The following is a 27,989-nucleotide window of genomic DNA, read 5'->3' as shown; positions in this document are numbered from 1 at the left end:
CTTGTTTGTAAATAACTGAAATATTATTTACTGCAGTCAGGACAAGCTTAAAACATTCATACAATCAGTTGCAAAGTTCACTTACACAAAGCGTAAAATGAATTTTCGTAACCGAACAAAAGATTAAAATTTATATCAATTCAACTAAGTTTCACGAACCGTACTTTGTATAAAATACAGGCGCACAGCTTTGTTTGTCACAGATCAAGTTGTTACCAAAATATTGCATTCATTCAATCAATCTGTAGAACAACAAAAGCAGGAGTTGACATTGATAACTAAAATTATAAACAAGCGTTTTTCAGTTTTTCATTGGTGCGCACTATTTTTTTTTTATTTTATCCTTGTGTTGCACACATAGCCCGAATTTAGTTTTGAGGTCTTCGGTTATCAAACTCTCGCCTGTTATTCGACCTCCAGTCAGGGTAACTATCTGAATTTTGACCCATATATCTATCCCTGTGAAATGATTCATTTCCAGGCTGGTAAGAGTTGCCGCCGTGGAACGCTCCACCAAAGTGGTTTCCAGTATTGCTGCCTCCAAAACTGCTAGGTGGCCCACCTTGGTTGAACCTGAGTATTAAAAATTGAGGTAAATTAGCGTTACAAATACATACATGCGTGAGCAGGGTGCAGGAGGGAAAGAAGAATTGTTTTGTAACCATTAAACAGGGGTGAGCACAAATTAATTAAACAAATAGGGTGCCACCTCACTTTCGCACAATAAAATTAATGAAAAATTGGTAAAACACATCATTTTTGATGCACTCAACGCTAAGTTCAGGTTATTTATAAAATTAGGCCAAATTTGGCTTAATTCTCTGGGACAAATTCTTCTCTAGATATGCCACAAATGCTAACCAATATTCTTACGTAAAACATTATTTTGTACACGGTAGCATTTAAAATGGCATATATATATCCTTTAACAATTTATTTTAATCATATATGAAAATTTATTAAGACTGCTTAGCTTAGGGTTTATTTGCATAAGGGACAAGGAAGTTTTAGAACTGATTTACCTTCTGTTATCAGGAGGCCTGTTGTGCCTTTCCCTGTTATAATTTTTCTGCATCGGGCGGTAATTGTCGCGCTTGTCTCCCACGTTTCCTCCTCCGTATCGGTCTCTACTTGAGCTGCTATTGCCCCAGCGGCTGTCCACATCTGGTCGGCTGTGGGGGCTGTTGGCGTAGTTGTTTCCAGGTTGGAAGCTCTTCTGGGGTGTGGGTGCACCATCACGGGTCCGCTCTTTTTTATCAAAACTACTCCTCGAGTCCGAGTTGCTACCGCGACTCTCAGACCTGGGTTCGTGTTTCTTCGGGTTCTTTTCCTGCCTCTCATCTTTGGACCTGTAAACGGCGTACAATTAATTCTATTGCTCATGCACTCAAAAATTTAATAGTTAGCTTACTTTGAGTCCATATTTGATTTTTTGGGAGAGTGCTGGTGATCTGGTTCAGTGTCAGCCTTTCGCTTCTTGCTGCTGCTGGCTTTGTCTTTGTCCTTGTTTTTCTTTTCCCTATTGGGAACTGTTGCGGACTCCTGGAGTTACAGCACACGGGTTATTTTAATTAGTTTTGAATATTAAGGAAATTACCTCTCTTTCCGATCTTGATCGCTTTTCTTCCTTTATAGTCTGCTTATAATACTTGCGCAATTTCTTTGCATCATGGCTGGTGAATTGGGAAGAAAATTCCCAAAGGTACCTGAAAGAAATTCAAATTTAAGCACTCATCCTTCACTGATTTGCAACAATATATTACTCTTTCCACTCCTTGATTTTCTCTGGGTCCTTGTGCTCTGACAAACACCTTTTGATCTGAGCTCCCACTTCAAGAAGGCAGTTTTTGACTTTCTTTACAAGTTCTTCTTGTGACGATTTCTTATCTATTATGCCTAGTGCCTTCAATTCCTTTCTGACAGGTCTCATCATCTCTTTGCACTGCAGGAAAACTGGAGAACCTTCTTTTACCACTGCCCGAGGTTCAAAGTTTGCAGTGAAGTGCATGGGGCCTTGGTCTTTTTTGGAGGTTTTCTCCTTCTTCGTCTTCTTCTTTGGCTCACGCGAGTCTTCTTCAACCTTGATTTTCACAGGCTCCTCCTTGACTTTCACCTTCTTCTTGCTGCTAGCTGCAGACATGTTGGTCTCGTCTCCAGAGGATGCTTCATCATGCTCAATAATTGGCTTCGTCAGAGCAGTTTTGACCTCCCTCTGCTTTCGTTGTTTCTTAGGTTTTGTCTAGAGTTATAACTTTAATAATGATTCTGCATCAAAAAGCGTTACCAACTTACCACTCCTTGCTTAACATTGAGTTGATTTCTCAGAATTTTTAGCAAATACTCAGTGCGAGCTTGGAGGTGTTTGGCTTGAGGTTTCTTGTCCTCATTCAGAAGAATTTTATCACTCAAGCCCAAACTTGGATCCATTTTGATGGCCTCCCATGAGCCTATGCCGTACTGATACACTCCTCTCAAAAGCTTGGAGTCGTCCTCGATCTCCCAATCAACATCAAAGTTACTTGATTTCACCCTGAAAATTAGAAGTCTAGCTTTAATGCAAACTTTATCAGATGCACGTCCTAGATTACAGGAACTTGGAAAAAATGATATCTTTTCTCAATAACTTTTTCATTATAAATTTGAATTACTCTCACCCATAATAGTACTAGGGAAGACATTCTTAGCGATACAAGCCTTTTAGAAAAGTTAAAATCTAGAATTACCATAAAAATAATAAATTCTTTTTCCACCAAGATAAGCGCGAAAATTATTTGAAAAAAAAATTACTAATAATTCAGCTAACACCCTGATTAGGACAGGATTGTTTCAGGTGCTAGCAAAACTTTTGGATCATTCTAGTGGTTGTTGGTTATGTTCTAAAATGTATGGTCATTAAAAATTTCTGAAATGGTTGGGGGCATGCCTCTACAAATAATTACACATACATGCATTTAAAATGGATTGTTTAAATACCTTGCGTCTAATACCCAGCGACTTCTCTCAGAACTATCAGATGGAACCATTTCATCAAGTGGCTCCAACTCCTTTTCTGTGGCTATGAGCGTTTTGGCATTCACCGAGACGCCACCTAGCTTGAAGGAGGGCCCTCGTTCACGCTTTTTCTGGTTAGGATCATCGTTGGTGTCATTTTCCTTCAGTGCCGTCCACTCGGCCATCATCTTGTTGCAACGATCCTTCAGGGTCTCACCCAATTTCTTCAGATCAGACATTGACTTCTCTTGGAGCTCAGCATCACAAGCCACAGATTCCAAACGCTTAAGAGGAGCAGAAAATTTCTTGAAGCTTTTGACAAATCTTCGCACTTCCGCGTCAGTGAAATTTTTGATCATCTCTTTATTAGAGGATCTAGGTCTCCCCCTCTTCTTTGGTCGATCATCATCTGAACCACCTCCTTCGTCACTACCAGAAGCCGACTCTTCCTCTGTCTTCTTTTTTCGCTTCTTCCCTCGACCATCTACAAAAAAAGTCAAATTTGGCTAAACACAAACTTTAGACTTATTACCATCACTTTCAGACTGATTTATCTGCTGCAACGTTTTCCTACTTCTTGGGGGCAAATAGAGATCATCCATCTCTTTGGCTTTCTCTTCCGCTTCAACCTTTCGACGGTAGTTTTCAGGAATGATTTCATCCTACAGCAAGAATTAGAGCTGTGCACAACTTAAATTATTACTTGAACATACCCAATCTTGGCTTTCGTCATCCTCTGCACCTTCCGTTGATTCAACCTGATCGTCAGTCTCTAAATTTCCAAAGCTTGCCACTTTGAAAGCAGATAGTAGCTCATCTCCTAACTGAGCTGGTTCTTCGTCTCTTGTCTCTGCTCTTCGGAGGATTTCATCAATATCGCACTGGAAAAATAAATAGATGTAGCTTTCAAAACTTGATTGAACAACTAGAACGCACTGGTTGCAATTGATTTATAGTTTAGAAACAAGAGTTGATTGTAAAACAACTTACAACTGGCTCATCATCTCCTAGTTCATCATCTTTAAACAAGTCTTGGGTGCCAAACTTCAATATGGCAGACAGTTCTTCCTTGTTGAAAGGAACAGAGCTGGAGGTTGCTTTTTTGTCCAAAACTGTTCGGCCAGTGGTGTCCATGCGCTGGATGACAAGGTGATCAAGCACCATCTTCTGTTTTGCTCTCTCCACAATTTCTTCCTCCACAGAGTTTTTGGTAACAAGGCGGTAAATGTTCACCTAAGAGAAAAGCGTGTCATGTGTTATTAGGTTAAATATCATATTCATAAATGGAAGTGTGCAGAATTTGTTTTAACTATTCTCAGGAACCTAATGTTATTAATTATAATTTTACCTGGTTCTTTTGACCAATTCTGTGAGCTCTAGCCTGAGCTTGGAGATCGTTTTGCGGATTCCAGTCCGAGTCAAAAATGATGACAGTATCAGCAGTGGCCAGATTGATACCCAAACCACCTGCTCTTGTCGAGAGAAGGAAGCAGAAGTCCTAAATAGATTGGTTATAAAAATAATGACAAGTTATAACACAAATTATTACTTGTGAGTTTTCAGCATTGAAGTGATCCAACGCTTGCTTCCTCAGTTCTCCCTTGATGCCTCCATCAAGTCGTTGGAAAGAAAAATGCCGAAGCTGCAAGTATTCAGCCAAAATGTCCAGCATGCGGACCATTTGGGAGAAGATCAGGACTCGGTGACCGGTTTCCTTCAGGCGAACAAGAAGCTTGTCCAATAAGACCAGCTTGCCAGAGCCTCGAACCAGAGCCTAAAAGAGAAAAACTGGTTGTAATAATATTTTATGGGAATTGAGAACGTGATTAAAGTGCTATTTAAATTGAAGCTCAAGGTTTTAAAATAATGGACAGAGGCTATAGAATAATTAAAAGATATTGAAGATGCATACATTTAAGTAGTCTTCAGTAGAAGTTCTTTGTTCATGGTCAACTGGCTTCGTGAGGTAGGAATGATTACAGCATTTTTTCAGTTCGACCATTATGTTGAGGAAGGATTGAGAGGATCCCTTATTTCCTTTCTTCAGAGCGCTGAAGTTCTTAGTCAGGATCCACTTGTAGTACTGTTTCTGTTGAGATGTCATCTCGACGCGGAGGATCTGTTCAACCTTTGCAGGCAAAGATTTCTCTACATCTTTTTTCGCCCTACGCAGAAGGTAGGGCTCTAGCTGTTTGTGCAGTTTACAGAAGCCCTTCTGATAGGTCTGTCCGTGCTCTTCCTCAAAGGTCTCCCAGTTGTCAAACCTGTGAATGCTAAATTGAAGCTTCTGCGGTTAAAAAAGAAGGTAGGTGCATACTTTTCAGGCATGATGAAATGCAACAAACTCCACAATTCTTGGAGGCAGTTTTGCAGTGGAGTGCCGGTGATAAGGAGTCGGTGGTTGGTTCTGAACTCCTTTAGAGCCTTGTACAACAGTGAGTCACCATTTTTTAATCTGTGGGCTTCATCAACCAGCAAAGCAGCCCAATCAATGCTTCCCAAGAAAGTCTTGTCTTTCAGCAAGATTTCGTAGGTTGTTAGGATAGCATTGAATTTCAGTCTCTTGGATTGCGGGAATATCCACTCATGTTCTCGAATCTAAAATTTAATAAATATAAGTATTTCTGATAGCTACTGTAATTACTACGCATTTACAATTTCTCTTGAGCGGACGTCTCCCAAATAGGTCACGACGTTCAATTTTGGCGCCCACAACTGGAATTCCCTTTGCCAGGATGTCATTGTCGACAGTGGAACAACAACAAGAAATGGGCCATGTAGGTCATGAGCGTGGTACATGTAGTATAGGAAGCAAATGGTCTGAAAATAAGACACGTTGTTTACAAATTGTAGTGCAATGTGATTGAAAAAATAATATAATAGCAATTATTAAAATATGATCTGATATTTGTTTTTAGTTGGATGAAATTACCTGAATAGTCTTGCCAAGACCCATTTCATCAGCCAGTATCACGGAATTTCTCTTGCACCAAGAGTGGATGAGCCAATTTACACCATGCAATTGGTAGTCTCGCAACACAACTGCCTCATCTCCTCCCATGTACTTGGGCTGTTCTTCCAGTTGTTTGAATTTGGGTCTTTGCTTCAAGCATGGCGTTTGCTTGGAAGGCGTCCGCTTAGACTGCTCTCGATCACGGAACTGTCTGATCTTCTCAGGCCACTTGCTTCCTATCAAAGCGCCATCTTCCCAAGTGGATTCCGCATATGGAAGGCATTCCCATTTCACTAAGTAATCAGTTTTTGGTTCATCACTTTTAAGTTCTTGCTTGGTATACACAGCTGCAATAAAATTTTAATATAATTAGGGCATACACTGGAGGAAGCAAACATACCAATTATTCGTTCCGCTCTGGTGTAGCTCTTTTGCAAATCCTGTTCCAGTTCCAGTTTGCACTCATAGTATTCAATATCTTCAGGAGAATTATATTTTTTCCAATGAGCTATCTCGTCCTCTTTCTTCTTGAAGTTATCCAACTTCTTCAAGCCTTTGACCTGAAATTCGTAAGACTAATTATACCAAGTGGTATAATTAGGTAGTTGTAGGTATAAGTAAAAAGCGATCAGCGTCGTCAGTGCGGAAAAACTGAAAATGAATACCTCCGTAACCATGCAGCAACCTGGTGTTTTTTTTATTAAAACCAACAGGCGCTCTGAATACAACAACCACTCCTGCAAACCCCATCAGACTGCATTTCATGAGGTGAAGAACTACAGTAAAGGTACATTAATAAAAAGCAAGTCTCACGAAATTTTCAATCCAGGAATTTTTGAATTTTTCTTTTCGTGCAACAATTATTGCTGAACATGACTAATTATGGCTCTAAAGAGATAAATTCATGCTGGCATGAGACTTGCGTGAAATTATAGCTACTTTTGTTGATTTCCTAACACACTTTTATTTCAATATAGAGTCCAAACTACAATATTGTTCTCCAATTTTCAATAATAAAATTAAATCAATGTTTAGAAAAAACTAATAAATAATAAGAATCAAACACTAACCTTCTGATCTTTGAGCGACCTCTCAGATTCCCAAGTGTTGTGGATGTGCGACCAGTTCTTCCATTTAATGAGATACTGATCTTCAAGTTCCTCTGGATTACAATTTTCAGCTCCAGCATTGGGATCTCCAGATTTTTCCACAGCATAGCAAGTAGTAAGATTTCCGGTGGCTGTTGTAAAAACGAAATCAATTTCCATAGGGATGGTTCTTTTAAGTTAGTGCTACCTCCTTTCCTGCCAACCCTATGATAAATGACTTTCTCAATCGTTTCTGAGTTGTCAGTTTCAGCAGGCTCATAGGTGCTCACGTCTACTTCAACCAAGTCCTCAGAACCCGTTCCATCGTCGCTCGCTTCTTTGTAACTCACTTGTGCAGCTCCACGTTTCATATTGCCTCTCCTGACGTAAGACAAATAAACAACATATTTAGTCTAGCCAGAATGGATGGTGAATTTTAATTGATGCTGCAACAGTATGCATCCTAAATTTGGCTTCATGCTTTTATTTGATTCCAGTAATTAATGTGGATGAGCAACTTTCTATCGCAACTTGGCAAGGTTAGAAATAAAAATGGTAAGCGAACCATTGAATTATAAATTATATTTGTGTCTATATTTACCCCCTTCCATCGTTATCACTCTCGAAACTTGTTTCATCTGAAGATTCAGAGTTTTTGAGCTTTCTGCGAGGAGGTCTTTTGCTTGCAGCAGGTTTGCTGCTTCGGGTCGGCTTCTTGATTCCTGGACGCCTACTCGGTGGCACCTTTGTTCTCACAGGTTCAGAGTCAGAATCTGAAGAGTCACTGTTCCAGGTGTTTGAACTAAATAAAATTATGAGTTTTTTTAACATTATAGATTAGAGAAAATATACTTTTTAGAAGCTCGTCGGCCTGAGATTTTCTTCTGTCCCCTCTCACTTGAATCGCTTTCAGCAACATTCAAGCGCTCAGGCTCTTTCCTCTCTCGACCTGATCTCCGGATTCCATAAATATCTGGATTGCTTTCCCAGTACTGTGTATGAGAACGTTATAAAATGAATAAATATATTATGCACTTCATTCACTGGTAAATTCAACGTGCAAATAAAGCAGGACTCACAAGCAACGATCATTGTAAGCAAGCGTAACTAGGGAATTGAAGTGGTGAGGTTGCAAAATGTTATATAGAATATTTTATTTAATAATCATTTTAAAAATATTCATACACAATGCTTTTGAAATGTGTTTTTTTACAATGAGAGAAAGCTATAGAATTTAATTTGTGCCATTGAGGGTAAACATGTGAGTAACCCCTGTATGTGAAATTGTTGCAATGCGTTGTCTATAATTCAAGTTGCTACCTCACAAAGTGTTGTGCACATAATTTATCATGCAAGCACCCAAATAATCATTCATTAAATGAGGATACACCAGAGCAATATTTTTTTAATATGGTCGTGACTCAGTAAGCGAACTTTTTTGCGACTCTTTTGGTGGCCACTTAACAAAAGTAGTAAGCCTTGGCATGAGCAGAATTTTAAGCACGGGGGTGGCCACTTATTGAATCTGGAAGCTTCTTGAGTCACCACCATATTTAAGCTTGCTTCAGATACGAGGTATATTAGCAATCAGCGCAAGTGCTGGTGTGTTACTCCACGACAGTCACGCACAACTGGTTGCATACCTCTGAATCGTTGCTTGATCTCTTCTTTACCTGCTTCAGATCGTCCGACTTTCGGCTCTTGCTGGAAGTGTCTTTAGCCGGCGTCGGCGAGCTCTTGGACGGCGACTGCTTTGTGCTCTCGGAATCAGAGTCAGACCCGCTCCCTGATTTGGAAGAACCTGAACTTGATGAGCTTGAGCCCGAATTGCTGCCAGAGTTTGAACCTGAAGACGATTTGGAGCTCTTTTGGCTCTTGTTTGATCCTCCATCTGAGTCCGATGAATTTTTATCCGATTCCGAATTTTCAGAGTCGCTCATTTTGACTGAAAATTCATAATTGTTTAAAAGGTACTGTAAACCATAGATTTTTGCGTGCTTATAATTGTTAGTTGTTAATTTGGCCAATATTTCCGATATTTCATGAAAGAAACAACAGAAAATGATATAACTTACAGGCTCACACTATAGCAATGTTATATTACGTTATTGCTTGAGGTTTGTGTATTCCAGTAGAGAATATTTAATATTATTTAGGTTGCGTAAATCAATTGCGAATTAAACTATTTCAATACTTTTTATAATGAACAGAAGCTTTCAAAAAATAAAAATTTTAAGACGCAACATTCAATAAACAAGATATATTTAATGTGTACTTTTTTGCCTTTTTATTCTCATCGCGTTTGGCAAGAACCCGCTCACGAATTTTTGAAACGGAACTCAAGCGCCGCAGAACTGACGGGCAAATCGAGAACTACAAACGCCTCGCCTCCTGCCGTATGGTATGCTGCCGTCGCGTATGATGAAAAACTAATCTCTCAGAAGGTCAAATGAGACAAATGTGACGCGTGAACCGTCACAATTACATGTTTCAGTCAACTTTTAAGGAAGAGCGAATACATTATTAATGCTTTGTAAAGTGCCACCCACCATCGGGCGCAGCTTCGCTAGAGTAACAAATCAGGCCGCTGGTTGAATTTCAGATTATTTTCTCTGCTGGTGCTCTTTATTGATTTTCCAATCAATACTGCGATTCGCCGAAATTGCAAAAAACTCAAGTAGTCAAATCCATCCGCTGGTTGTAGCCGACGTTCCTCCGGCTGATACACTGGGCAAACCTGAATCCTGGTAGCTCTCGTGAATTCGCGCTCTAGAAAAACTATTTGTAGCTGCGAGCTGTTGTAATGCCAAGTAATCCAAGTTATTCTGTCACAAAATGGCCGACAGCTATCAACTTAAAAATAAATCCAGGCAATCGGACGAAATGCCCTAATCAATCCAATAATATGAAAAGATTTTGGCTAACATCCTTCAAATTTCAAGGCTTCACTTAGTTCCTTTCAAAAAATCAAAAAATAGAGATGTTCATAAAATTAAGAGATGGATAATTAACTTACTGAAATAATGACAGGGAAATCATTTTCCTACAAATTTAGTAGTCAGCGAAGTCGTATGATAAATGATCATAGAAAATCTAAATAAGCTATTAATTCAGGGATGCGACAGAAAAAAAACTGGAAAAGCTTTAAAAATTGTTTAGATAATATTTCGTAGAATATTAAATACATCTTTGGTGCGTCGACCAGTGTGACCACGTGTCATGTTCCGAACAAGAAGATTTAAAATAACTATCAAGCTATCAAGTTAATTTGTTTTTTAGTAATATTATTATTTCCTGTAAGACTCAAAACAATATTATCTGTATCAAAAAAACAATATAAATCCCGAATTGAATTGCAAGAAACAATATCACAAAATTCGTACATAAATCCTCTTGAAATTGATGCGTTTGCAATGGCATCTACATATATTACTAGAAATCTTTAATATTTAGAGCATGTGAAACAGAAGATATTTAAGTATGTTATAGGATATTGTAGTTAGACCTGAATAATATCACTCAAAAATAAATACTGCAGGTGTAAAAAATTAAGTCACTTCCTTAACTCTTTGAAAATATGTACCAGGAATAATCAATTCAGGTACCGCGGATAAAATGTGATTTAAATTGAGTGATTAACATTATCAGTTTGCTAAAAATTTAATAGTAATGTGAGGATTAACATGAAGCAAGTCCCTGCACAACTTTGAGCTAAAATAGCAAAAAAGGGTTATGCCCAAAATGGAACGAATCGCCTATCATGAGGTTGAGCTACATTCACAGAATACTATTACACAGGTGATATAATGGTTCAAGCAATAATTTGGGGGAAAATAAGCGAAATTAGAAGTAAACAAATGACTTCAGTTGAACAGTAAGAGAGCCACGAGGGTGAAGAGTTGAAATGCTGGAAGTTTCATCCTGTGAGAACCGACGCTGAAAAACATGGCGGACTGGACCATCCATGATTCAAGCGGAAATGCGTGGAAAATATAAAAAGCGAAATCCGAATAAAAAGGGCAAATTTGGAAAGATCATCAGAGAATACACGTTTAAGTGAAGTAAAATAATCCGATAGAGCGCACATTACGTCGTTGCATTTGGAGCATTTTCGAATAGAATGGACGAAAGCGTGAGAAATCCTAACGAATCACCCAAATCGGAAAATTGGCCAAATCAAAACAAAAACAAAGTAAAAAATTGCGACTTAGTCTTACCTTCAGCAAAACACGGGGCGAAAATTCAAACCGGATCGGAGCACGGAATGTTCACGAAATCGGGTGGAAATTAGGGTTAGCACGAGTGCCCCGCAAAAAAGGTGGTCCGAAATCACCGAAAGAGCACTGGTTAACCCTTTTGAGAACAGTTAAAGGGCAAAATTGTTCACCGTTATTGTTTGCGCTAATCCAACACCGTCATAGAGTCATGGCTGCGACTCCATTTTGAGGCCGCAACTTGACGACGCGAGGGAATTTGTTGAATATGCCTCGGCAGACACGAGATTTCGGCTAAAATGTCACTTAAATCCGTGCCGGGATGCTGCAGAAGCGGGTGCGATAACAAATGGCTGTTCACAAGTCCAACTATTTCGTATACGGAGGCTTATGCACGCGTCACGAACTTCACTCGACTATGGAACCAGCGGCCATGTTGGTTCGTTCGCACTGCTATAACCCGATGTTTGTACCGAACTCGCTCGTTGGCGGCGCGACTCTCCAAGTTAGTGCAACGTGAACGCGCGAGGATTTCTCGCACAAAATTGTTTTCTATTCGCGCCCGCAGTACATCGTCTGAACTGCATTGGCTCGCGGGTACAATAGAAAAATTGGCGTCAAATTTTGAACACGAAACAGTGAAATGTCACGGAAGAAATTGTTTAAAAACGTTATTAAATTTGCCCGTAAAATAAAATCGCTTTAATAATTGCCACGCACTCACCACGAAGTCATTCGAGTAGCATGTTATGAAATGGTAAAATCATTTGAATGATATGCGGTTTCAATTTAATTTTAATTTAAATTGGAAGTTGCCGGGCAACTAATTTATTTTTGCAAGTCTCCGTACAGCTGATGTGAGTAAGCGTAGAGTTCGAGAAGATTTCCTCGACGTTGAAATAAAAATCCATGTAACCAAGCATAGTACCTGATTAATGACTACAGTCTTCTTTGCTTTCGGGCCCTGGCAGTAGGGGCGAAGGAAACCCTCGTGCTGTCTGTGATCGAGACCACATTCATGCCTCCCATTGAAAGACCTTTGATCGCAGACTGAAACAAACAGGGGGAAAAATTGATAAAAACAACACCTGAAAACAGATGCTTGTTACACTCTTAAATGCATTTGGAAATTAAAAATTGCCTTGATTGCCTAATAAAAAGGCAAATAGGGACCAGATAATAAATTCTAATTAGACTAATTGCTCAACAAGTGTTATAATTTCTAACTAATGTTTAGAATAATAATGATACCAAGGAAAAGCAAAAAGAAGCACCGAAATTCGGTGTCCTTTGGTTCGCAGGCACCGGATATAAAAATCATATCAATGAGTATAGATACTAATTACTCGTGTGATAAATTATTCTTAGTAGTTGCCTTTCTTAAAAATACCAAACAATCAGGCTGGCACACTATGAAGCAATAATAATCAAAATAAAATTTAAATTTGATCCGAACTACTAAATATAAATAATCTATAGAATCTAAATATATGATAAGTTGAGCAAAAAAAAAAAAAAAAATTGGGTCGTATTATCACAGATGATGAGCCGTCAAATTTAATTACTACATTTGGCTTAATGACAACTAAAATAAATGCATCAGCTGTTTCAAGCTTCAATATTTGAAATTTGCTATAGCTACTTTAAATTCCACTACTTGTAAAATTTCTAGTTTTATTTTGACACGTTAGATTCTAGATCCTAAAATAATCCAGAAAATATAAAAAATTTGAAATTTAAGTGTAACTCCGCTCTCAGTCAATGCAAATATTAACTGAGAATTAACAATAATGGTCAAATCAATAATATTTAAATTAGGATGGACCAATTAAACTCAACTGTCTAATCAAGGTAGGCCTCAGCTAAGTACTAGAACAGAAATGGGCACTCACCATTCTGCCAGGCCCGATTCCACTGACCCTCACTCGGACGGGATCCTTAAATCCTTTGGCAATGGCTCGCTAAAAGTAGAAAATATCAGTTGTTAAAATTCTATGGCTTCATCATCTGACAATAGCTATCTTACCATTGCTAGACTGATGCCAGTAGCCTGAGCAGCAATGTTTGTGCCCTGTCTGGTGTTCTTAAAGCCTTCCATGCCGCAAGACCTCAACATTAAAGCCTTTCCTGCAGGAAAAACACAATATTTAACAAAGAAATTAAACAGGTATTGCTAATTTGTACCTTTGTGATCATTCAGGGAGATAATTGTATTGTTCTTAGTAGCTTTGATGTCGCAAATGTTCAGTTGCGAGTAAGGAATGCCATCGAATAGTCTGCTAGGTGTGTTCTCATCAGGAAAGATGTCCTCAAACCTTAAATCAGACTGTTGGTGTTTCTGTGTAAAAATTCAGGCTCACTTAGGCGCTAGAAAGGGACCAAGAGTAAATGTTCAAAGTATGAATATTGGTGAGCAGCTATTGAGTCCTAGCATGAGAAAAGAAGTAGGATGTTGCCACGAGGTATAAAACAGGGATCAATACTAAGTCAGCTCACTGAATTAGAGGAAAATCTCTAAAATAGGTTAAAAATTCAAAATTAATAAGGCGCACAGAGGCAGGGATCGTTTTAATCAGAAATTGAAGGAAACCACGGCACAAACCCTAAGAAACGCTTTCCCAGATGGAAATATATAAAAGGCGGTGAATTTGTGGTAAAAGCAACGACGTACAAAGCCTTTCAGCCATTTTGAAGAGCTGCTAAAGGACGTTCTTGGGTTTCTAGAACCGATTTCAAGCAATGTTTACCTTTTTGAGAGGAGGTCTACATCGATGGTTTTCTCGCCCTCGGTGCCTTCATCCTTCTTGGGCATGGATGCCAGCATTTCCTTGCGGTCCTCTGCCTTGCTACGTGGCACGGTCGTGTGCAGGGGTCGTTTTATGCTGGATGACTGTGGGCCGCAAAGCAAGCATGTTGCCTTGCACGTTTCTTGAGCCAGAAGACCTCCAGCACGTTCTCCTGAGCCAAGAACCGACCTCTCCAGAAAACTGAAAATTCGAGGGACCAAAATCGCCTGTCGAAGCATCGTGAACGGTGGCCTTTCCACCCAAGCCACACCAAATTGCTTCACCAAACGGCTACCACGTCCGCTCTCTACGCTGGTTGAGCTCTTCCTATTTGAAATACTGTTCAGATTAATGCGACTCACACACGTCAACCCCGCTTCAAACCAAAAATAAGCTCTTCCATCGAGCGTTCGACCAATAGAACAGTGAACGGAAGTGACGTCAAGCCAATCCCAGCGACTCCTTGCAAAGATGGTTGAGTCCACTTGTTCATGGTTAGGGAGCGGCTGCGAAATCCATGTTTAGATATCCAAATTTCACACCTTTTTAGTTATTTTTAGTTGAAAGCGACATTGTTCTAAATGTATTTCGAACTTTCGATTACCATGGATTGTTTTTCTTATGATATAATTTACAGATTAAAAAGCACTATTTTACTGCGCGTTCTCCTCAAACTAGCCTCTGTGCTAGGTGCATGAAATGAAAAGTGGTTCCATGCCTTCATACAGATGGCACCACAAATTTAACCAATTTTTAAAAAAATAGTTCCCTAATTTTTAAAAGGTCGTTTGCCCCTAATATATTCAAGGGCACAACACGTTAAGCTCTAATGTTTTTAATATAATACTATACTCTTTGATATAATTAAAACGTTACTTTAGAAGAAAATACAGCTAACTGCTTTCACCAGTCTCCACATTAAAAATTTTTATCAAATAATTTGCTCAAATTGGGTGTACTATACAATTAAAATACTTAATTATGTGTATCTCCATTTAACTGTGTTAATAATTCGTCAGAGTAAAACTCAATTTCCATATTCATCCATTAACTCCCCAAGTCTTTCATGTTCTGGAACAGCTCCTGTTGCACACGCCAGGAGGGATTGAATATTTCGAGGTTCTCCAGCACCAAAAACACACCCATTTGCTTTGTCAGCAGCAGCAAGAGCTCTCACTAGAGTTTTCTTGTCACTCACACTTACTGGCAGAAACGAGACCAAATTGAATCCCTCGATCAGGCCGACCAAGGCGGTATTCAACTTTTTGAATTTCCGTGTTCCAGGCTGCTCATCAAGTCTTTCAAGCAAATACTCTAGATTTAAGACTTCAGTGTAGAAATCCAGTCCGAAGTCCAGTTTGCTTGAATACCGCTCAGCAAGATCAATTTTGGAAAGAATATTGATGTGAGGTAACTCTGTGTGGAGCATTGTTGTTAGTGACAAAAGGAGAGCAGAGATGAATTTTCCTGTAAAAATGTTTTACCATGACTGACACTGAAATGACATAGTAACATTAATTTACCAGGATCGCTGCAATGGTGAGAATCAATGAGTTGGACCGAGCATAGTCTTAAATCGAACTTAACAAGCTGCGACATTATATTTTTCGCAGAGTTGTGGTGGGTGTAAAGCTCAACCTAGATCATTTTATTGAAACACAATAATGTTTAAGAAAGATGAATTGTCAATTACCTGTCCAGGGAAGTCCAGTAGAAAATAGTGGTCCTTGAATTTTGAAATTTCCGTCAACAACCAGTCAATGTTTTTTTCAATGAACTCCATGCAATACATAAGGCCCCCATTTGGTCCCAACTTAAAAGAATTCATTGCATCATCCAATGTGATGAGTTCTGTTATATTTATTGCAGCTTCATAGGGCAGAGTGTCATTTGCTGGATCTAATTGTAAGAGAACATAATTTTAAGTTTGCAAAGACGTGTCTACAGCCAGTTACTTACCTAAATTTACAAGAGCAACCTTCCTGCCTATCGATTGAAGGTACAAGCACATAGCCCTGCAATACGAGCTTTTGCCACTGCCTGGAGGGCCAACAACGGCCTGTCCAAACATGGTGGTGGCGGAGTGAGACATTTCAATTCAAGTGTTCCTTCAACGTCTGTAGAATGCTTTTCAGTACGTTGATACCGAGGTCCTTGACACAGAAGGCGAACAGTATTGGCTTTGGCAGATCCAACTGTCCAGCAAGAAAACGGGCTGCTATGTGCACGTCTTCTTCGTCCTTGCCAAGGAGAACCCTAAAAATTTGTTTATTTCAGTCACAATGAGTATGCAAAAAATCTATTATACATCATACTTGATTGTGTAAACTTCTGCTACTTCTTTTTCTACTTGGGTCGTATCTTTTTCAACACTGAGCAAAGTACCAATGCTTCCGGTCTGAGTGATGATAATGAAATAGCGGTCTCTGAAAGTTAGATTAAAAAAGTATTAGGACTCTTGTTCTTCATTCATAATCCCAGCCAAAATTACGTGTAGGAATTGATGAAAAAGTCCGTGTGCAGACCGTTGATGGGTTTCGAGAATATGACACCGTCAACTTGCTTTGTGTCTGGTTTATTCACTGTTGCTGGTTCAATACTGTCATCAATCATGATGCAATTCAGCTTGGCATCCGCAGTCGTTCTGAAAAAGCTAAAGATTTTAAGTTTTTTTGTTAACTCTCACATCACAACAGCTATTGAGACTATCAGTATGATACAATAATTGGTGCATAGTTATTGAACTGTTGATTGGTAGTGAAACAGTAAAACTCTGTGAAACTGTGGAAAATATTTGTTGAACCTTATTGAGAGTGGAAATAGTGACAGCAGTGACTTTTAAAACTTGCGCGAAAACGCACTTGCACAGCAAATCGACAATGAACTGGCCGACTTCAAATTTCCTCTAAAATACAGCCTACATTATGTAATTTCGATTAGATAAAATTAAAACACCTTAACTGACTAGTCTCAAATCTCGCTTAGAATTCAAAATCTTCAGGGATCTGACGTGTAGAAGCACAGAAGCAGTTTCAGAGCAAAGTAAACAAACAACGAACACACGGCACGCGCATGACAAATGACAACATTCAGTTCACTTGGATGGGAACTGGATGGGAGTAAAAGAGCCTGTAGCCGTAGCCTGCGCTGCTTGAATAGATACGGAGCAAGTGACACCTGTTGGTAACATGAGGAGTTTTGCAAATTTCAGTATGTATGTAATTTTATCATCTCTTTTTTGAGGTACAGGAGTACAGGACAAACTGAGATTGTGAGACCCAGAGAACGAAAAGGTTTTTTATTTAGTTTTAAATATTGATTTTGATCTAAACGTTTACTCGTAACTTTCATCAACAACTGAAGAAAGAAAAATGGGGGAGAGGCACCTATTTGAATGAAATTAAACTGATATTTTCTTTTGATCAATTCAAATTAGCATAAATAAATGTCTCTAATAATAATTATAATTATTGTATCTTCTTGTCCACGACCATTCATTGTCTTGAATTAATAGATAGCTTCTGTCCAGGCTAATCAATTTAGTTAAAAATTAAATTCCTTAATGTTTGTGCGCACAAATACAATAAAATTAATTATTATAATTTTTTTATCACTTAAAAAATGCAGACATACGGGCCTAAAAATGAGGCCTAGTAGGAAAATGGGGATCAAATATAATGGCAAACTAAAGAGTAAAAAGTTTTTATTACTATTTTGAAAGTACAGCGTACGTGTTATATTTTTTTATTTGGAGTACCGGGCCTACAGGATAAAAATTTTCAATATAGCATAAGTTAAGACTCCATTAAATTAAAATGACTCGCATGTTCAAGTTTTTTTTAAATAAATGTACGATAAAAAGCATAATTATAATAATTATTGTAGAATGACTGTGAAAAGGAGAAATAATGGCAATCATATATTATAGGACAAATGGAATGCCCGTATTTTCAGGCAATATGATATATTGTGGAGTGATGTCCCCCCACAATTATTATGTTTACTGACTGATTGATGGCAAGAATTAATTAGAAATTAAAAGTAATATTTATTTTAAAATTACTTTAACAAAACAAGCTATTGAACCAATAGAATAATTTATAGGAAATAATATAATATATGCCATGAACTAAAATTCACAAAAAATATTGCAACCCAAATTATTGATTCTGTATGGTTTACGCAAGTAAATGAAATATTTTTCAATTGTATTATCGTAAAATCAAGATTATGTGAGAAAGGAAACCCTAAAATTATATAAAAAAAAGCTTTTAAGAATCACCCTAATCGACTCTATTATAAAAGTGTGAACTTTTTACGTTTCATGGTTTGCAAGTACCTCCTTTCAAATCGCTAGAGAGTGCATTAAACGTGTAAAACATTAGAGAAAAGGAAAGCAGTTATATTCGTATGCTGGTGTATTGTAAAATAATGTACCTTTTGCCGTCCCCTGTCTGTCTTGCGTCGCGTCCGCGCAAGCAGGCCCCAGTGCATCTTCATCTGAGATTAACCTGTTTTGTGCTGCGATAGCAGAATGCACGCGACAGTGCGGGCAAATTCTTCTTTGTTGTACTGTGCCGGAATGTATAACAGTTTCTAGTTTTGACGGTGTGTGCGAGTCGCGCGCCGCGCACACCAAACGCAGCCGGCGTGCCCCTGCTGGCTGGAGGGCCGAGCGAGGAAGGGCAGCCGGAGGCGGGCGGCGCGGTGAGAGCATCAGTCGAGCGCGAGAAGTGCAGGAGTGGCGATGGCAGCCACAGCAGCCCCCAAAAAGCAACCCTCGCACACGTGGTGCGTGTACTTTGGCCTGTTGGGCCTGCTCGCCCTGCAGCTCGGCCTCTCGTTCGCCCTCTACCGCTACATCCTCGCCGTCGACCTGAAGGTCGAGCAGGGCTTGACCCTGCGGAGGGCCAAGAGGGCCGTCGACGAGAACGTGGTCGACGAGGCCAACGTCGAGTTCTTCCACCCCAACTTGCGGCAGGAGCTAGAGGAGAAGGACGCGGTTAGGCAGGCGGCCACGCCAAAGTCTTCGAAGGACGCTGAAAATCCGTGGCTCTACCTCACATCCTACTCACGTGTACCGGTAAGTCCAATTATTGTGATTTTGGTTTGAAAAATTCGTAAAATAAAATTTTTTTATTTTCCGAATTTTTCGCGGCGAGGCACCAAAACCGTGAAATGGAATTTTGTCCCATTTTTCTTACAATTAGCAAGACTGGATTGTAACAGGTTGAAAGGTAGGCAACAAGTGCGACACACCGGTGTAGATATTGCATAACTTTACGTTCCCTTGACGATTCATTGAAATCAGTAATAATAATCAATTTGCCTAGGCCTAGTAAGAAAACTGCATTAAAACGCAATGTGCGTTGCTAAACGCTTTAGGGTTTCAACAATGTCGTCACAGCGAAATTAAATAAGGACCATAAGAGTCAGCTCTGATTTATTTTCAGTCCGGAATCTACATACTAAATCGATTATCGTTTTATATAACAGCGAAATTGGCCCTCAGACACAAATTAACCTATTAAAACAATCTTGGAAGGATATTCAATTCCAAGAAGTTAAGATGAACCATTGAAATAATGAAACCAATTTGAGTATCTACGCCTCAGCCATATTTTTATGTATGATTGAAACTCTATGTACCATACATCAAAGAGAAAAGCGCCATAAAGTTTGTTCTAACCATTTTCCATGTACAGACCAACATTTATTTTGACGAGCGTTAAAATTGTAAAAAGTTCACTAATTTTCTTAAGCCTCTTGTGTTTTAAAAGAGCTACTTAAATAATTCAAAAGCGCGAGAGGCATTAATAAAGCTGCATATTTTTTGCGGAAACTTGTTTAAAATTTTCCACGCAAATGAAAAGGGGTAAAAAAATCAACAGGTTGAGCAGTCCCGTGAAAACCGTTGCAGCAAAAATTTGCGTCGCTGTGTGTATAGTATGCGCTGCTTGTGCGCGGCTCGCAAAGTGGTGCATCTGTGAGGAGCGTCTGAGCCATAAAATTAAGTAATGAATGGGCTTGACAGCGGTTCAGCAGGGTGCGACGAGTAGAATAAAATATATATCTCTGCCGCGAGCTGTCATCATAAAAACAGTCGCCTCGCCCGCGATATATTTAATCGTACAAATGGCATTAAAATGAAAAAAAAATTCACTGTGAGTGGTCTGGACCATTTATCGCTAGAGGGCAAAGAGTGGAACAGCAGCAGACGCGTTTTTCACATCTTACGCTCGGACAGAGCTCTCACAGATTAAAATAATGAAGTGTCGGGAAAGAGCTCGCGGAGTAACAAAGTTAGTTTGTCAAGCTGCTCCAGGAAAATCCACTTGTTTCCCAGCGGCTCTTCCACGCAGTATGAGGATTTTGCGGTTTTAATTAACTTCAACATGAGACACGCTCCACGCCGTTTTTGCATTTAATTAACGCCAACGGAGCAAAAATTAATTATTCTGAATTTATACCGAGTTTCTTGGTGTTTTCCGAAAAGTTTGTCCCATGCTGTTAATTAGCGAAAATGATTGGTGGATTTGTCCAACAACTTTCGAGCAAACAGGCCTCTATAACAAAGAATTTTCCTTTAGTTGACGTCGTATTTTGACTCATCGCATAAACTAGTTAACCAAGTTTTTTGCGTCAACCGATTCCCACAAGAGTTCTGCTCGTGATCTGAAGGAAGATTTCATTAGGAAAAAATTATTTAAGAGTATTCTTAAGGGAGACGGAGTTGTTGGAAAAGCAAACTTATCCGCTTGTGCGCGCCACAAGATAAATAAAAGCGACCTTAATTACTCCTCTCATTTTTCAATTTGCTTTCGGGCGTGCGTCCCTTTCTTCCTGCACGGCTGGCTCCGCTCTAACTGGCACTTTTCCGCAATTTCGCCAACAGCGGCGATGGATGACTGGTTCGTTGGCGTCGTCGTCATTATGCGACCGTCCCAACTTGTTTACTTTTCAATTTCAGCATTAGCCAGCCACGACGTCGAGAGTCTTCTCATAAAACTTTTTTAACTCACTGCCGGGTATGATTTGCATCCCGGGTGCGCCAGAGAAAATATTGAGTTCTGCGGATTCGTCGCAGGAGGGAAGCTGGCTAGCTAATCCAAATCAAATACGAGCTTGGAAGTAAATGCATGCATATATATTCTTAGTTTTCCAAGAAAGTTGCCCTTTCTGCTTTTGGTAGCTTGTCTAGTTTTATCCAGCTTTACTTCTCATGAATAGAAATTGGCAAAAGTTAAGGAAAACCTATTTCGCAGAAGACATTTCGCAAGAAAATATCCGATTAAATTAAGTAAAATTTTCCATAAAAATCACGTTCTTTCAACTTCTCCCCATACATTTCTTAAAAGGAAATTTAGAAGAAAATGAGGTATTTTCAGAAAATTTAATTTCTCGCAGACCAAAAAAATGCACGCCATATCGCTATTTTAACGGGTATTTTTCGCAACTTTAAAAAAAATATTAATCCAGAGCAACAGCCAAAGCCAAGAATGGAAGTCTGACGAACCCTAGCTTCTCATTGCAAGAACTGCTGTACTAGACAAGCAGTTAATTCATCTTTTGTTCTAAAAACTTGACGCTAAACTTGCATAGAAGGGAACTATAATCAGAAAACTTTCAACTAAGAATGGTTTGCATCAGCGGCCAATGAACACGATAATCTCTATGACTTAACTAACAAGAAGTGTAGACAATGTAGCTTCAGCTGCTACTCTGTTATTTAACTTCCAATGAGTATGGCTAAAGATGATGACGTTTTTTAAACTTATTTAAACACTCATCGTGAACGTGTTTGGATCATTTTTTCAATTATTTACCGTAAAAATTAATACGCATTCCTAACTCCTTTTTGTTGATTTCTCACACCCTGGAACTAAAAATTTTTCACTCACTTCGCGCGTACTCCGCAATGGAACCCAACACGAAAGGCACACGTTTCATCACCTAACGAGATGAAATGGAGACTTGGAGACATAAAAGGAGGAACATGGAATCCAACAAGGTGCAGTGTGCCCCATTTGTGTGAGGGAGTGCAACACGACCTTTTTTCAATTTCCCGCATACGCGTATATATCTCACATCGTGTTGGCGTCGACAAGAGATGAGCAACAGGCGCATGAATAGCTTCGTTTCATTTACTCCGTGTCATAGGTTACGTGACCTATCGTGGGGTTGGACTGACGACACCGCACGCCGCTCCACACACACCCATAGGCATTGTGCGTTTGCATATACATATAATATATTTATTTTCCAAGCTGCTCTTTTTAGGCACACACGTGCAGTTGGCGAAAGAAAGAAATAGCATCGTGCCGCAGAGGCAAAAAAAGCCACTCGATTTACTTACTCGTGATTGCGGAGATTGTACACATGCGTAATCAAGGAACTCTCCAAGCGTAGCGTCCTCTCTCTAATGAGAAAACAACCCGTCGCAGCTGGGCGTACATTTGCGGCGCATTACACCCTGGTTTTTATGCCGTGCAGGATGATGATGATATTTACGCAATGGCTGCAGCTATCAGCCTTCGTTAATTTTGTGACGTCTGATGGGAGTGTGAAATTGGCACATTGTTAATTGACTTTGATGTTTAATCAACAAAAGCTGAAAGGCCTGGTAAATTTAGCCTAATCAATTCGCTGTCAAAAATTGACATATTCGCTTCCTTCCTGAACTATGGGATTAGGAAAGCAATGTAATACTCACGGGGATAGAATAGATTTGTGTCCCATTTATCAAAATCTATTTATCGCAAATTTAATGAGTTAATGGACAAGGGTGAAAATTTGTATTTGTGAAAATAACTTAAAAATCTTTTCAATAAAATGGTTGTACCGAAAATTCACGTTCAGAATTTAAAAAAGCTGCACAGTTATAATTCATAATTTGATTATTCAATCAATTAAACTACGGATCTCAATTTAAATTTTTAAAATTCCACTAAAATAGATTAAATGAGTTGAAACTTGTGTAAGAGAAGAAAAATTTCTAATTCTTTGGAACCACGTAACTTGTCTGTTGACAAATTGGAGCAGCAAATTATACGATCCCCCGACTTCTCCATATTGGCCTCTGCAGAATAAGCAATTTTCACTATTCGAATAAAGATAAATTCTAAATCGGTTTGTGGATAATCTCAACCTAATTCAAGAAAATTATTTTTACGATTTATAATGACTGAGAGTCAAAACCAAAATATATTATCTACAGGTTTCTATGTACATTTTGAGGAAATCGGCTCGTTGGATAGATTGCAACGAGAGGAACATAGGTTAAAGCTAAAAAAATTGGCCGAGCACGAGCAGAATGTAATTTTGAAAGAAAAGTGGTCAAATTTTAAATGTTGCTTGCTCCTATTTTGATTATTGCAAATTGAATAGTTGAAAATCTGCAAGATTAGACAGACAATTGATTAAATTCTGAGAATCATTTAATTTTGAGCAGGAAAAAATGCACCATGATGTTCTAAATTGTTCTGTCAGACTCTGTTAGGTTTTCTAGTTTTTAATCGTAACAGACAAAATGAGTCTAATGCATTTTCTAATTAATGATCAAATTAATTCCTGAACAAAAGTGAAGTGATTAATATATTTGACAGGATGCGATTGTATGTCACATCCCGATCGGTCACGTGCATTACTCAGTTGGACGTGCATTACCCCCTGAAGCGATTGCCATTCGAAGTACACAGAGCGTACATTATTGATGGAGGGCTGCAGCGGCAGCAAATGACCACTCTTATCTCGGCTGGGCGCAATCCCGTTTCGGGGAGGCCGTTAATTGGGTTATGAATCCAATTTGACGGTCGGTCGCAGCGTGTACCATATAGGTAGAATGCAAGCGGAAAATGATAGTTATCGACTGCCGCACTCGATCATGACGTCGCAGGCAAAGCCGAACATTTATCTCGCGCTGCATTTCACGTGTGTGTGTGTGTTAATCCATTAAAAGCTCCGCGCATGTATTAGCGTCCCGTATGGGAGATGATTGCGAATGCTCATAAAACGTTTGCGCGGCCAGCCTTGCAGACTGGATACACACGGCGGCTTGCGGCAGCGATTTTCAATTAGCTAAGTTCCATCCGGGTTGATCAGCGACAAAACCGATCGGACAGCGTTATATAGCGGCTTGATTGAAGACCCAATAAAAAGTTACCTGGCAGAGAAGTGCTGTGAGTGTATATTTATGTACACAGTTGCGCCCACACACGGGCTTAGGAGAGAGCTCTGCGTTGAATTTTATTGGCACGGAAGGGTGTTGCGGGAGTCTCTAAGGGCTGCTCGGTCCGGAGACGTTCATTAGGGAGAGATTTCTTTCCAGGCAGGAAGTCACGCATTCTTCCTTAGCACACCCAAGATAAAATCTCGCCCGCCTTCTGCTCTGCTGACGGTGAAAGAGGCCAATTAATTATTCAGCCAACTGATCCTTTTATGATCAGCCAGCCGATAAGGTTGGGGTAAATAAATTGGGCCCCGTTTTTGTGGAATAATGGCTCCCGTTTTTATCTATTGGAGGGTCGACTTAAAATGTTTCAGAAAAATTTCTGTTGTGAGAGTTACGAAGAAGTGTTAAAATTATTGCATTCATTTAATTTACTCAGAAGACTATTTATAAGTGTATTTCTAAGTTTTTATCATGCCCAGCCGAGTTTATGGACGATTTAAAGGGAGATTGAGAAAATGTGTGCCATGAAATGACGCGGTGTACAGTTGAAATGGACAAAATTAGGGGCAGCGCACGACGCCGTCTGCGAGCAAAAGCATTTCATATTTCACTAGGCTATAAACTTTTATGCGCAGAGTTGTGTGTTCTTCAAGAGCGAGTGTAAGCTACGACATCGTAAAACAGCCTAAATGGCCTCGATTTTATTTCTCTTCGTCCTATTTTGGCGACTTATCAATATGCCAAGATGGGTCAAAGGTCGATTTTTTGTCCGCCAGAAGAGCATTCTTTTGTACGTCACAGTAGTGCGTCACTTTGCCTCGTTTCTAACACAAATGTCGGATTCCTCCACTTTCCTCAAGTGCAACAAGTCATTTTCACTACAGACAGTGCGAAAAAATTGAAAACTCCAGGCGCGGAGACAGGCACGCGTGCTACATGATATTCATACCGATATGATTACACGAGCGCTGACGTTTTTGCCAAACAAAATTTACATTTAAACGGCAAAAGTGATGGATGACATTGTATACGCTTGACAGTCGATCTGAGCATCAAAAGCAGCGCTGAATTACGATATCCCACGGCGCCGCGTCAACTCTCTTTCTATATTTTTATAATATTATAAATCATGCACCACCAATCGCGACCGAAAGAGACAGCAGGTAGCAAATATTCAATGCTCGCAGGAATTCGTCCCCTTCGCGTGGGGTAGCATTTTTTTCGCAGAATTCCTTTTGGACAGTCACCTCAGGTAGAGGGGTGGATTTTTTTTTTGCATTTGATCGCAAACTTTGCTTACCGCACATCTCTCATTCTGTCCTAGCCGGCTGGCCGTTCGTTCGTATTCCCATTTGGCGCCCGCCAGACCCCGTATACGTATTTTTATTATTATCGCACGAGGCAGCTCGCAAGCGGAAAATGAATCGGCTACTGACCTACTCTAGCACTAAATCACGCAACGAGATTATTTTTTGGCTAGTAAATTTTATTATGAGAATTTATGTTCCCCCATAAATTCTATTCCTCCCTCTTTGTTCCACGCGCGAGACGCAATTTTGCAAATGGGGAACGAAAGAACTATAATGGAATTAAACTCTTGTAAAATATCAACAAAAGTGCACGTCAGCAGTCTTCTTTCTACAGCTGGAAATGTGAAATAAATATGTAATTAAAATAAAAGATAAACGGAAAATGAATTATTAAAATTATAAACAATGTTCTAAGGTATTTAAACTCTCCGACTTTTCTGCCCACACTCTATTAATAATTACGCACCAACAATATTCCAGCTCATAATTAGAAAAGCAAATCAAACGCTGATTAATTGGAGCGAGTATTGTGTTTGTGCGGGGGCGTGTTTACAAGTATTTATATGCTCCGAGAGACGCTAAAGTAAATTCATTGCTGGCTTAGTTAGTAATTTTCGCTTGAATTGATTGCTCGGGATATACCGACGTTGGGTATTAGAATGTGTTTATTCCGCACTAATTAAAGTTTTGCTGCTGACTCGAGTGCACACTTGCTCGTTCGATTCGAATGCCGCTGCGAGTCGTGCAAGTTAAGTTCCAACTTCCTACACTGTCAGGTTCAAAATGTTTGAAGATGTAGGCAACTCGCTTGTTTCTGCTGCAATGCGCGTTGCATAATTCATTCTATTAAAAGCAGGGACTGCACGTATTTAGGAAACTTCTCCTAATTGATCCGAGCATTCCTTTGGCGGCAGTGAATAGTTCTCAAATAATTAAATGTAAGGAGAGCATCTATGATAAATATACCGTCGGTGCTATGCAAATTTGATTTCATAATTTTTTTTAAAAAAAGGACACTGAATAACATTTTACTTTGCGAGAAGTGACTAAAGGATGGGCGACAAAAATATTGCATTGAAAAGTAAAATTATTTCACACGTTCTTGTGCTTGATAGCAGCTATTTTGACCCCCTAGGCACCATCTAAATTACTTATATATGCTTTGAAAAAATGTTAGCTGTAGGGTCAATGAAAATTTCCTTCATTTTAATGTTCCTATGTGTTTATTTCTAATTTTTGCGACATCTGGTTTTTAAGAAGTAATGCAAGGACCTAACGGGGAGTCATAAAGATTTGAAAATGTCAAAGAAACAAGAATTTTATTGCAACTCTATTTACACATAAATAAAAATCGCTACATGCTCTATGTTTTATTTCACAAAGTTGCCATTAAATTTTTATTGTTAATAAAAATTTTCTCAAATTTTGGATGCGATTACTAGATTGGCTTTGAATCTTGCATGCAAAGCTTGTGATGCAAAATCGAGACAAGAAACTACCACAAGCTCGTGGCTTAGCAAGAGGCATTGCACGCTTCTATGCTATCGGAGTTATTTATTGATTTGATCGCTGCCGTTCTTGGAATTTCGTGTACTCCGTGGGACCACTTTAGCATGTAGCAATTTACGTCATGCCCTGGGTACTGCGACTACTTATGCCTAATGCATGCAAATTGGTCTGGAAATTCATTATTACGCACGGCCTTTATCTTTATTACCAGGTGAAATTTCAATTTTCCGCCGCATTAGACCCCCGATGCGGCTCTTGCTGGCGTGATGGGTGTCGTTTCTCGAAAGCCCAGATCGGTTTGCCCATTCAGCCGTCGCATCTGGCTAAATGAAATGAGATGAAAGTCTTGACCACCGACCGCACCGGCCGGCTCCCTCAGCTATTTTTGATTGCATCTCAGCTGGCACGATTGGATTAATTTAATCGCGGTCGACGTGTGTCCGTGTTCCAAAAGTTTGCTTCTCTCTGTGGTGATTTCATTATTTCGGCAACTTCAGCTCTTTTGTTCCCAGGAAAGTGTCGTCAACGAATTCAGCCAGCGTTTAATTGGGTTAATGTACTTGCAAAGCCCATTTCTAGCAGGAACGTGAAAGCGGTTCGATGGCGGAACGACGAATTTTATGGTGACTGCGGATTCCTGCAAAATTTGCTTAAGCTTGAGTACACACAGCTTTTATATCTTCTCTCTCTCCTAATTTTTCTGATATTTTACACAAGATAAATCAAGGTTTTGAACAGATTTATTTAGTATGCAAAAAAACTTCTTTAGAATATCTACAACAAATTTTAAAATTATAATGAATTTTATCAGATTGAAATATTGACCATAAAAACACACAGAAAAATAATGATTCATCATTGATGCCATCATAATTCGATAAACGCAGGATAAACTTAGTTTAATTTGAATTCAAAGAAACATCTATCTTATTAAGTATTTGGAGCAGTTTCAGGCCTCTCTCTTTGA

The 27,989-nt window shown here is 39.3% G+C and overlaps 5 protein-coding genes across 7 annotated transcripts in view; 1 reads left to right on the top strand and 4 right to left on the bottom strand.

Moving 5' to 3' along the window:
* Nucleotides 1–155: 155 nt before the first annotated feature.
* Chd1 (chromodomain-helicase-DNA-binding protein 1) lies at nt 156–11,701 on the bottom strand. Of its 2 annotated transcripts, none has more exons than XM_065477971.1 (23): nt 11,250–11,701; nt 8,676–8,977; nt 7,885–8,024; nt 7,634–7,834; nt 7,241–7,413; nt 7,015–7,184; nt 6,345–6,519; nt 5,924–6,291; nt 5,647–5,811; nt 5,309–5,589; nt 4,904–5,255; nt 4,541–4,765; nt 4,340–4,489; nt 3,982–4,224; nt 3,705–3,872; nt 3,524–3,653; nt 2,974–3,475; nt 2,293–2,530; nt 1,764–2,239; nt 1,598–1,706; nt 1,412–1,542; nt 1,023–1,349; nt 156–573 (listed from the first exon to the last, which is right to left on the bottom strand). In XM_065477971.1, the coding sequence occupies exons 2-23, from the start codon at nt 8,970–8,972 to the stop codon at nt 369–371; spliced, it is 5,226 nt and encodes a 1,741-aa protein (XP_065334043.1). In that variant the 5' UTR covers nt 8,973–8,977; nt 11,250–11,701; the 3' UTR covers nt 156–368. The 2 variants fall into 2 exon arrangements, with proteins under 2 accessions (XP_065334043.1, XP_065334044.1); XM_065477972.1 differs by having other exon boundaries at nt 6,345–6,504.
* Nucleotides 11,702–12,034: 333 nt separating this feature from the next.
* mRpS11 (mitochondrial ribosomal protein S11) lies at nt 12,035–14,373 on the bottom strand. Its single transcript, XM_065477986.1, has 5 exons — nt 13,994–14,373; nt 13,431–13,561; nt 13,273–13,373; nt 13,139–13,207; nt 12,035–12,296 (listed from the first exon to the last, which is right to left on the bottom strand). Exons 1-5 carry the CDS (start codon nt 14,269–14,271, stop codon nt 12,186–12,188), a joined length of 690 nt encoding a protein of 229 aa, XP_065334058.1. The 5' UTR covers nt 14,272–14,373; the 3' UTR covers nt 12,035–12,185.
* A 640-nt stretch (nt 14,374–15,013) lies between these two features.
* On the bottom strand, nt 15,014–17,119 carry LOC135936811 (GPN-loop GTPase 2). 2 transcript variants are annotated; one of them, XM_065479777.1, is made up of 7 exons: nt 16,988–17,119; nt 16,524–16,676; nt 16,348–16,458; nt 15,992–16,288; nt 15,726–15,931; nt 15,556–15,670; nt 15,014–15,499 (listed from the first exon to the last, which is right to left on the bottom strand). In XM_065479777.1, exons 4-7 carry the CDS (start codon nt 16,122–16,124, stop codon nt 15,060–15,062), a joined length of 894 nt encoding a protein of 297 aa, XP_065335849.1. In that variant the 5' UTR covers nt 16,125–16,288; nt 16,348–16,458; nt 16,524–16,676; nt 16,988–17,119; the 3' UTR covers nt 15,014–15,059. The 2 variants fall into 2 exon arrangements, with proteins under 2 accessions (XP_065335849.1, XP_065335850.1); XM_065479778.1 differs by lacking the exon at nt 16,988–17,119 and having other exon boundaries at nt 16,524–16,732.
* LOC135937563 (proteasome assembly chaperone 3-like) lies at nt 16,126–16,645 on the bottom strand. The gene is made up of 3 exons (XM_065480719.1): nt 16,524–16,645; nt 16,348–16,458; nt 16,126–16,288 (listed from the first exon to the last, which is right to left on the bottom strand). Exons 1-3 carry the CDS (start codon nt 16,643–16,645, stop codon nt 16,126–16,128), a joined length of 396 nt encoding a protein of 131 aa, XP_065336791.1.
* A 1,615-nt stretch (nt 17,120–18,734) lies between the features above and the next one.
* Nucleotides 18,735–27,989, top strand: part of LOC135938024 (uncharacterized) — an 83,679-nt gene continuing 74,424 nt past the window's right edge. The window contains exon 1 of the mRNA XM_065481510.1: nt 18,735–19,115. Coding sequence (XP_065337582.1) covers nt 18,780–19,115 — 336 coding nt within the window. The 5' untranslated portion in view covers nt 18,735–18,779. The remainder of the gene's footprint in view (nt 19,116–27,989) is intronic.

Source organism: Cloeon dipterum, chromosome 2, assembly GCF_949628265.1.
Source record: "Cloeon dipterum chromosome 2, ieCloDipt1.1, whole genome shotgun sequence".
Classification (NCBI taxonomy): domain Eukaryota; kingdom Metazoa; phylum Arthropoda; class Insecta; order Ephemeroptera; family Baetidae; genus Cloeon; species Cloeon dipterum.
This window is presented reverse-complemented; position numbering and strand designations above follow the sequence as displayed.

Bases quoted from the DNA above. Each gene is read 5' to 3' on its own strand.
- Chd1 (XM_065477971.1), bottom strand. From the start codon at position 8,972: ATGAGCGACTCTGAAAATTCGGAATCGGATAAAAATTCATCGGACTCA. The intron at 7,835-7,884 runs GTATATTTTCTC...AATTTTATTTAG, and splicing joins GGCCGACGAGCTTCTAAAAA to TTCAAACACCTGGAACAGTG. The intron at 1,350-1,411 runs GTAAGCTAACTA...CGCCGTTTACAG, and splicing joins AAATCAAATATGGACTCAAA to GTCCAAAGATGAGAGGCAGG.
- mRpS11 (XM_065477986.1), bottom strand. From the start codon at position 14,271: ATGCTTCGACAGGCGATTTTGGTCCCTCGAATTTTCAGTTTTCTGGAG. The intron at 13,374-13,430 runs GTACAAATTAGC...TTTTTCCTGCAG, and splicing joins CTCCCTGAATGATCACAAAG to GAAAGGCTTTAATGTTGAGG. The intron at 12,297-13,138 runs GTGAGTGCCCAT...TGTTTGTTTCAG, and splicing joins GAATCGGGCCTGGCAGAATG to TCTGCGATCAAAGGTCTTTC.
- LOC135936811 (XM_065479777.1), bottom strand. From the start codon at position 16,124: ATGTCTCACTCCGCCACCACCATGTTTGGACAGGCCGTTGTTGGCCCT. The intron at 15,671-15,725 runs GTAATTGACAAT...AAAATGATCTAG, and splicing joins TACTGGACTTCCCTGGACAG to GTTGAGCTTTACACCCACCA. The intron at 15,500-15,555 runs GTAAATTAATGT...ACATTTTTACAG, and splicing joins TCACCATTGCAGCGATCCTG to GAAAATTCATCTCTGCTCTC.
- LOC135937563 (XM_065480719.1), bottom strand. From the start codon at position 16,645: ATGATTGATGACAGTATTGAACCAGCAACAGTGAATAAACCAGACACA. The intron at 16,459-16,523 runs GTAATTTTGGCT...TCTAACTTTCAG, and splicing joins TTTTTCATCAATTCCTACAC to AGACCGCTATTTCATTATCA. The intron at 16,289-16,347 runs GTATGATGTATA...ACAAATTTTTAG, and splicing joins GCAGAAGTTTACACAATCAA to GGTTCTCCTTGGCAAGGACG.